Source organism: Engraulis encrasicolus, chromosome 5 (assembly GCF_034702125.1).
Source record: "Engraulis encrasicolus isolate BLACKSEA-1 chromosome 5, IST_EnEncr_1.0, whole genome shotgun sequence".
Classification (NCBI taxonomy): Eukaryota; Metazoa; Chordata; class Actinopteri; order Clupeiformes; family Engraulidae; genus Engraulis; species Engraulis encrasicolus.
Genome location: NC_085861.1, coordinates 55,006,740 through 55,016,739, shown reverse-complemented (window position 1 = coordinate 55,016,739; position 10,000 = coordinate 55,006,740). Strand labels below are relative to the sequence as shown.

Below are 10,000 nucleotides of genomic sequence, written 5' to 3'. Positions count from 1 at the left end.
AATACAGTGAAATTGTTAAAGTGATAATGTGAAATTATTCACATGTTTTGGTCCTTCGATAGCCGAACTCAAATAATTGTCCTCCCTGTTATATGGAGACGTAGGGACGCGCCTAACACCAAGTTTTTACCCGGGACCCAGAAATAGGTGGCTTCGCCTCACTACGCCTTCATATTCAGCGACGACTGACTGAGTACTGACCCACGTGATAAATGTGAAATTATTCACACATTGCTCTCAGCAGGCTGGACAAACGGCAATACTGTACTGGCAACTCCCTCCCTGGGTCCACTACTAAAATCTTAAAGGGCCGCTATTTGGTTCCGGGTAATAATAGGTCTTAAGAGGCAGGCGAGCAAACTGTCATGCTTCACTAGGAATGACCACACAGGACAGCCCAACACAATGGTAACAGAAAGAGCAACCAGCCAGTAGTCAATACAGGCCAATGCTTGGGTTCGACTATAAAAGTATTTAGGCCTATAAGTGTATGGTTTCAGGTAAAAATATGTCTCTGATAATATTTTCAGGTCAACTAGACTGCACGCCATTACTTTCAGAACTGTGCTTACCTGCTAACCATCGTCATACCGGTCTCTGAACTTTTCAGTATGTGACCATTTGTTACCCAGATGAACTTGCTAACATCCACGTGTCGTCCCGCTTCGCAGAGAAAAAACAAGTATTTTTCAGTTTGCATCACAAACACACTGTCTGGACTTGCGGTATAAACCGCCAGCCAGATCGAAATTAGGTGCAGGAATGGGCACCGGCACGGTTCTCTGTCAGCCTGCACACGCCTTACCGCACGAATAGACCAGGCGCGATGCGATTCAAGCGACAGAGTGCAGCAGCAAGCCATACGAGCAATTGAAGAGACTACAGTACGTCCGCACAGGCAGAAGGCAAAGCATTCAAACATTCCCATTGGCTGTGTGGTCACAGACTTCTATACAGTCATTGGCTGTCGCGGCTGGTCGCCAACCGCATCATAGAAAGTTGAAAGGATTTCAACTTCAAACTGTCACTCTCATTGCGCGAATCTCCTCTAGTCTCCAGAATCGCTTTTGTCACGCAACTCAATACAAAGTCAATTACTTCCGTCGCTCGCCTCGCTGATGTCGCGCTTGGTGTATTTGTGCAGTTACCGCACGAATACACCGGCCGTGAAATGAGCGAGGTGAGCAACGGAAGTAATTGACTTTTATTGAGTCGCGCGACAAAAGCGATTCGAGAGACTAGAGGCGATACGCACGACGCGAGCGACAGTTTGTAGTTGAACTCCTGGGAATATTATGCAAAAAATTAGCTATGACACGGTTCAGCGACAGCCACCACAGATAATGAGATTGGTGGAATGGTTGCATCCTACTTTTAGCAGACATTTCTAGTTGCTTCAATCGCTTGTATCGCTCTTGCTGCACAGAAGCGATTCTCTGTCGCCTGAATCTCGTCGTGGCCGGTGTATTTGCCCGGTTACTGGGCGAATAGATCAGTCGCGACATGAGCGAGGCGAGCGTCGGAAGTAATTGACTTTGTATTGAGTCACGCAACAAATGCGATTCTGGAGACTAGATGCGATTCGCGCGACGAGAGCGACAGTTTGTAGTTGAACTCCTGGGAATGTTATGCAAATGAGCCATGACGCAGTTCGGCGACAAGCCGCCACAGCCAATGACTGTATAGAGGTCAGTAACCACAGCCAATTGGAATGTTGGAATGACTGCTTTCAACGCACATACTCTAGTCACTTCAATCGCTCGTTTCGCTCTTGCTGCACAGAAGCGATTCTCTGTCGCTTCAATCGCGTCGCGGCTGGTCTATTCGCCCGGTTAGAAGCCAGGCAGGTGAGATGTCAGGCTAAAAGGCAGGGACCCCACTAGAAATGAACATACAGGACAGCCCAACATAATGTTTTCAGAGGTGCCATTCAACAGGCCAGTGCTTGGACACACCGGGGCTCCTCTATGCAGATGGGACCTATTCACTTTGCAGAAAAGGCTCAACTACGCACATCATTAACAATATTGCTATGACATTACAGTCCCTACGTAACAGATTATGACTTGGTCATTACAATTCTAAAGTTATACCTGTGCAAAGGGGTGAAAGGATATCTAATTTGATCCTGTACAGTACCGTATTTTAGGTGTTTATATAATTACTTGATAGATATTTACGGTACAGATTTAATTTACTAGTTCAGCCGCTCTATGGGGCCAATGAGGTAAAAAGAAAACAATGACCTTGGTAGTTGTGCTAGGGCAGGTTTCATTACTTGGCCTCTCGGAGGACAGCTAACACACACACACATCACTAGAGTCCAATAAAGACTTCGGCTCTGGAAGACGACTCTGAAGATCATGCTCTTGACAAGGGAGGCAGGTTGCAGCGCATGTCTGATTGTTATTAGACTGTACTGTATTACACTGCATTAGATGATTATGTACAAACTGTAGGTTACTATTGACACTGTATTAGATACAGGCTGTCAGGAAATGATCATGGTAAAGGAAAAAAGGTTGGTTTACTGGTTACTGGAGACATCGAAAATGGACGAGGTCCAACTTGGTCTCTCTGTTGCTCCAGTTTTAGCCACTGACTTCTTTTAAAAAAAAAATGTGGCTACAATATACAGTTTTCGACACAAGCCTTGTATGCGACTCCTTTTCTTGTTACTGTTAGGAAATGATCATGTCCAATGAATGTCATTGGAAATTATCTCATGTAAAAGTCCAGCATAACACTTTTACGCTAGCAGTGAAGCCAGCCAACAGCGATCACGGGCCACTGCCTGGGACATTCACTCACCAAAACATCAAGCTTCAAAACTTCAAAATTGTCTGCACTGATTAGTTCTTTGTTATTGTAGGATGCATACAGTATGATGCAGCTTAGCTATCACATGTCTGACATCATGTTGGCCGGATCGTTTGGTTTTGTCTTTTGTTTTCCAATTGTGACATCCAAATAAAAAAATGATATCCACATTAATAGCCAAGTGCTGACAAATAATGGTGTCTGTCAATGACACTTTGCTGTTTTCTGATCTATAGCAGGGCCCCAATGAGTTCAACTACGTCTTAGATCATTGGGAGCAATTTGCTGAATGCTAGAAAATGTAGTCGATGCTTTTGTGGTGTGTTTCAGTGGTGCGGAAAAGAGTGAGACAGCTCTGCTATTACAGTAATGCTACTGCTTTCCACATCTCATACCACAGCTCTGCCTCATTAGCATATTAAATGATAGTCTTATAGATCATGCACACTCTCTCTCTCTCTGTCTCTCTCTCTCTCTCTCTCTCTCTCTCTCTCTCTCTCTCTCTCTCACGCACACAGACACACACAGACTAGGCTGTCGTGAGCTTTGTGACGGCTACTGCTCTTTGCTTTGCTTGCATCTCTGATGAGTACCCACCACTGGATGAGATGGACGCGTGGCACTAATAACTCCAGCTGATGACATGTGGCTTATGGCATTCTAACAGCTCCATGATGCACACTTACACACATTTGCAGACAGAGACAGACTCATATTCACACGTATACACACACACACACACACACACACACACACACACACACACACACACACACACACACACACACACACACACACACACACACACACACACACACACACACACACACACACACACACACACACACACTCGCGCGCGCGCACACACACACACACAGAAGAGAGAAGCAGAGCATGCATGTCATAGGTTTATGTTGATCTCTCTCCAGCACTGAAACTCCATCTGGAAATGATTGCGCACAGCCAGCAGAAATCGCTGACTCAGTATCCCCGTCAATATCTGGTGAATGCGCACACGTGTGTGTGTGTGTGTGTGTGTGTGTGTGTGTGTGTGTGTGTGTGTGTGTGTGTGTGTGTGTGTGTGTGTGTGTGTGTGTGTGTGTGTGTGTGTATGTGTTTGTGTACATGGAATTGTGTGTGTGTAATTGTACTGTACACCGTGTGTGTGTGTGTGTGTGTGTGTGTGTGTGTGTGTGTGTGTGTGTGTGTGTGTGTGTGTGTGTGTGTGTGTGTGTGTGTGTGTGTGTGTGTGTATTAAAGCCCCTGGGGAATCTCTCTAAAGTAAGTGTGGCAGCCATCAAAGTCATTAATATCCATGTGTTCCAATAAAAATATCAATGCCTTGACGAGTGACTTAGGGAAGTGACATTCATTTCATGTCATTTATTTGCTGCTGGTGATAATTATGAGTCTTACTGCATACCATCATCTCAGTCCAGACCTTGGCTGAGTGCGCATCCAAAACCAACACACACATAGGCATCAGACCCCTAATAATGACATACTCACATTGCAGCACAGGAAAAATTCAGGGCATGAGGAGAATTCTTACCACCGCTATGCAAAAAAAGGCAAAGCACCACCATAACAGCCCAAGTATGACATATGACTGCGCTCTGCTCAGTATATTGGCTTCATAATTCACGCCAGTTTGACACATTTCGTTTTCTTCTAACCCTGCTGTAAGTTGAATGCAAACACAATTTAATGCAAAAGCAAAAACAAGAACAAACAAACAAAAAGGAGACATAGTTTAAAAAAATGAAACTAAATAGCAAACCATTACAAAAAAATGAAACAAATACAAAACTAGTAGATGCATTGGAGGTGCATCACACCCACCTCAGTGCACAGCGCACAGGCACTGCTAATAAATAAACACGACTAATACATAGAGGTGTATACAGTAGAGGTAGCGTTACGGATGTAATTACAGCACTAACCGCAGAAATACACCAGCGGCGATCTGAGCGAGTCGAGCGACGGAAGTAATTGACTTTGTATTGAGTCGAGAGACAAAAGCGATTCTGGAGACTAGAGCGATTTGCGCGACGAGCGCGACAATTTGAAGTTGAAATCTTTTCAACTTTCTATGACGCGGTTCGGCGACAAGCCGCGACAGCCAATGACTGTATAGAGGTCAGTGACCACAGCCAATGGGAATGCTTGAATGCTTTGCCTTCTGCCTGTACGGACATACTCTTGTCTCCTCAATCGCTTGTATCAATTGCTTCTACACTCTGTCGCTTGAATCGCATCGCCGCTGGTGTATTTCTGCGGTAACAGTCCGATATTACAGTGCTGCAACAATGTAATATCATACTAATAGTCTTGTAACTACAACAGTAACAGTACTTCTACTTTATACACCTCTGCTAATACAAAGGGATTGTACAAGTTCAGTTACACATCAACAGCTCATTACAAATGCACCATAGAACCTTAAACAAAACAAAAACATAGGACTTTCCCCTCGACCAATGTATGAGGACACAATAGCACCATAGAGATTAAGTGAGACAGTACCAGATCACCAAGACGTGAGATTCTCAGACAAAATCATTCTGTGAAACATCACACAACACAGCATTGTGGAGCATCAGTGATGGACGTTTTGTACGGACGTTTTGTACGGGGTTTTTTTTGCTGCACTGCCTTTGATTGCCAGGTCTTCTGTTGGTACAGTACACATACACATACAGAGTTATTCAAGGATTAAAAAGAATGGGCATCTAATATGTTCGTGGCCAGGTAATGTGACAGTTGTAGGCTACAACTGTTTAGTTGGATCCTGAAATCACACACACACAACACACACATTGAAGTCCAGATACTTCATGACTTATAAGTTCCTTTCTGATACCTTTTCCACGGATTAGTGTTGTGATATCTCATATCGAAGGACTGAGATGCTTTTCTGTCTGTGTGCTCTCCTTTTTAATCACATCCTCAGGTCTTTGAGTCTTGTCTGAAGCATGTCCTCCAGGTTACATCCCAGACATCTACTGCATGGGTCTTCCTGGCTGCAAGTCTTTAGACCCCATTAATAGTAGTGGGTTCATGTCTCTTCCATAAGCCATGGCCATGTGCAGTCCAGACACCTCTCTAGATGTCTCTGTTGTTTGCTTGTCTCTGTCTTCACTTGTCTCTGTCACATCCTCAAGCCCAGAAGTCTAACATGGGTGCAGGGAAAGCAGGAAATCTTCCAACAAATGGCAATCAAATGTAGCACATCTTCGGTCTTTTCAATGAAAGAACGCACAACCATACACATGTGCGCACACACACACATGAACACACGCACACAGACCACACGTGCACACACACACACACACATACTACTGCCATGTACTGTTTTATAGGATGGCCGATGCGTAATATCTTGATGCCTGCTTTCTGCTTTCCTGGCTCATTTTTGCTGTTGCCTGCTGCTTTGTGTGTGCTGCTGCCCATGTCACAGGTTGGGGTGGGACTTGGAGCAGGACTGGCAGCACTGATGCCCGTAGAACTTGTGGTGGCACACGCCATGCTGGGGCACCAGGTAGCACCAGTTGAAGTGGTCTTGGCACGCCATGTCTGCAAGAGGGAGACAAAGAAATTAAATGCGCTAACACACAGTATGAATTCCGTTAATTTTAGATGCTCAGATAAAGGATTATACAGAATTGGAATGTATTCACTGCAAGTGGAGTGTTTGTTCCAACAGGGACACAGATACAGACTCAGTATATACAGTAAATTATCAGATATTACAAGTATCTATGAGTGGCAGTGTGCCCGAGTGTGTGTGTGTGAAAGTGTGTGTGTCTGTACCATACATGTGTCTGTCCTTCCATCTATCATTTTGTCCATGTGTGTGTGTGTGTGCATGTGCGTGTGCGTGTCTGTGTCTGTGTCTTTGCCTGTGCGTGTGTGTGTGTGTGTGTGTGTGTGTGTGTGTGTGTGTGTATGTGTGTGTGTACCTTTCTTCTCTGGCCGGGGGCAGTAGTGTGAGTTGCAGGCCTGGGCCATGGGGGGTTTGAGGTGGGCGGGGCATCCAGAGACTGGCCGGCCACTAAGGAGACACTGCACCGTCCGGGACTGCACCCCTCCCCCACAGGACACAGTGCACTGTACAGATACACACGCACACACACACGCAGACACACACACACACACACACACACACACACACACACACACACACCCCCACACACACCCCCACACACACACACACACACACACACACACACACACACACACACACACACACACACACACACACACACACACACACACACACACACACACACACACACATACGCACACACACACACATGTATGCATGTACGCACATGCGAGTACACACACACACACACACACATACACACACACATACACACACACACACACACACACACACACACACACACACACACACACACACACACACACACACACACACACACACACACACACACACACACACACATAAAGGTTATTTCCAAAGACATAAAGCGTGCACTCGCAAATAGAGGACATTTCGGAACACACAGACACACAGACATACACACACACATACAAGTGTGTCCGCGTACACACACGCACGCACCCACGCTTGCACGCACGCACGCACACACGTACGAGCACGCACACACGCACACACACACATTTGCACAGAGGTCATAATGACATCATGACACACACATAAATATACAAGCTGACACTCACGCTCCATGGTACGTTATGGAAAGCAGTAATCCATAACTCCATTATTTCATTTGGAGCTATGACATAATCACATCCCTTAATTCGAGAGAGAGGGGGGGGATGGAGTTTAAATGAGAAAAAGTCAGCCTCTCTCTTTTTCTGTGTGTGTGTGTGTGTGTGTGTGTGTGTGTGTGTGTGTGTGTGTGTGTGTGTGTGTGTGTGTGTGTGTGTGTGTGTGTGTGTGTGTGTGTGTGTGTGAGAGAGAGAGAGAGAGCATTAGTAGCTTGTCTCTCTCACCTCTCTGGATGCTCCCCAGACACCTGGGACCAAGCCACGGTGTTGATGTGTGAATGTGTGTGTGTGTGTGTGTGTGTGGGGGGGGGTGTGTGTGTGTGTGTGTGTGTGTGTGTGTATGTGCTTGTGCACGTGCATGCATATGTGTGTGTGTGTGTGTGTGTGTGTCTGTACCGGTGTACCCACACATACAGTACACATGGGCACCACACTGACCTGTGACCAGGGTGCGGTGTACCAGCTGGGGCTGATGGGTGCTGGTGCTGGAGGTGGAGGCTGCTGGTGGTGGTGGTGGTAGTGGGGGCACTGTGGCTGGATGCATGCCCGCTGCAGCTCCACCGCGGGCGGGGACGCCTGCTGGCAGCGCTTGGACACCAGCTCCTGGTACTTCCCCTCCGCATCCTTCTCCGCGCACTTGAGCTGGCGCTTCTGCACTCCCACGCCACATGTCACGGAGCACTGATGGGGGGATGGAGGGAGGAATGGAGGGAGGGAGGGAGGGAGATGAAATACGATAAATCATGGAGAAGATGCAATGTAGACGCTCACGTGAAATGACAGTAAAGTGCTGAGAGTTGCACAGGACTACACACTCTCATCCCAACTCGTCAATTTCTGCCGACATTTGACCAGGCGACAATTTTTGACGTTGACGATATTCCCTTGTCGTCATAAAAAACAATGTGTGACTCAAAAGCGCTCCCTTGTGACAGCAGAACTTCACTGACTGTTTAGGTTAGGGAAAGGCCTACGTCAAGGTGACCTTGTCAACATGCGATGTGGCAGGTGTGCCATCGATGTCAAAAATTCACTGCCTGGTCAAATGCAGTCAAAAATTGACGTCATGGGTGTGAGACTGGGCAGCACAGGAATACATGGAAGGAGAATAATTATGTAGAGAGGGCATGAATAAGACACACCACATATCACTGAGCACTAAGGGACAAGGGAGGATGAGGGGGTAAAACTTGGAGGTGAGGTGAGGGGGGGGGGGCAGAGGAGGAGGAGTCGGGTGAAGGAGGACGAATGAGGAGGCGAATGAGGAGATGGTAAAGCGAGAGGAGGAGGAGGACATTAGGAGGTGGGCGAAAAAGGAGGACAAGGAGGAAGAGGAGGGGGTGTAGGGGGAAGCGGAGAAGAAAAATAAAGAGTTAGGGGCAGTGTTGCCATAATTGGGCTGCTTAGGATGACCATCTCCGTAGGGTAAAAAGGGTATATGCAGATTTATGGCCATAGAAATGAATTAAATTGGGCGGGATTTAGTGCTTCCAGCTTTTTTTTTGGTCTGGAAATCGTCATTCTCATCTGCCAACCCTTGTTAGGGGGAGTACAAGGAGCAGGGAGCACACACACACACACACACACACACACACACACACACACACACACACACACACACACACACACACACACACACACACACACACACACACACACACCCTCCCACTCGCTATCTGATCCATCTGTGGTACAAAGCAAGAAGTGGAGTGCATTGATCACGTGGTACTGATCAGCAAAATGCCGCCATCTTGAAGTGGAGACCACGAATGGGGGTGGACATGTCAGCAGAACAGCAGAAACGGCTTGGCTACAGAGTCCAACAGTCCTCTCTTTCCCATCCACTCTAGAGTATTTCCTTTGGCGCTGAATGTGGCAGTGGGGTTATCAGTTAAGAAGATGGGGGAGCTCCAGGACATTCACTTGGAGAGTGGGGGCTCAGTAAATAAAGAGCTGCCAATGCAATGGGATGAGTTTAAGGAGCTTTTTGTGGCTGATGGATCGCAGAGAAAATCAGAGCTGCACAGTGTGTTCCTTAGAAGGACAGCCCATGGCCGCACATGCATCACACTCTGTGTCCATAAAGGACATTCAGTGTTTCTGTGTTTGTGTGTGTGTGTGTGTGTGTGTGTGTGTGTGTGTGTGTGTGTGTGTGTGTGTGTGTGTGTGTGTGTGTGTGTGTGTGTGTGTGTGTGTGTGTGTGTGTGTGTGTGTGTGTGTGTGTGTGTGTGTGTGTGTGTGTGTGTGTGTTGTGGTAATGATGATTGATGATGGTGTGATTGTTTGCTGTTTCCATGTGGACACAAGCACGCACACACACACACACACACACACACACACACACACACACACACACACACACACACACACACACACACACACACACACACACACACACACACACTGGCGTTACAAAGTA

The 10,000-nt window shown here is 46.8% G+C and overlaps 1 protein-coding gene across 1 annotated transcript in view; it reads right to left on the bottom strand.

Moving 5' to 3' along the window:
• Nucleotides 1-4,207: 4,207 nt before the first annotated feature.
• Nucleotides 4,208-10,000, bottom strand: part of LOC134448691 (A disintegrin and metalloproteinase with thrombospondin motifs 16) — a 98,695-nt gene continuing 92,902 nt past the window's right edge. The window contains exons 21-23 of the mRNA XM_063198347.1: nucleotides 8,020-8,262; nucleotides 6,783-6,930; nucleotides 4,208-6,396 (exon numbers count right to left, since the gene is read on the bottom strand). Coding sequence (XP_063054417.1) covers nucleotides 6,275-6,396; nucleotides 6,783-6,930; nucleotides 8,020-8,262 — 513 coding nt within the window. The 3' untranslated portion in view covers nucleotides 4,208-6,274. The remainder of the gene's footprint in view (nucleotides 6,397-6,782; nucleotides 6,931-8,019; nucleotides 8,263-10,000) is intronic.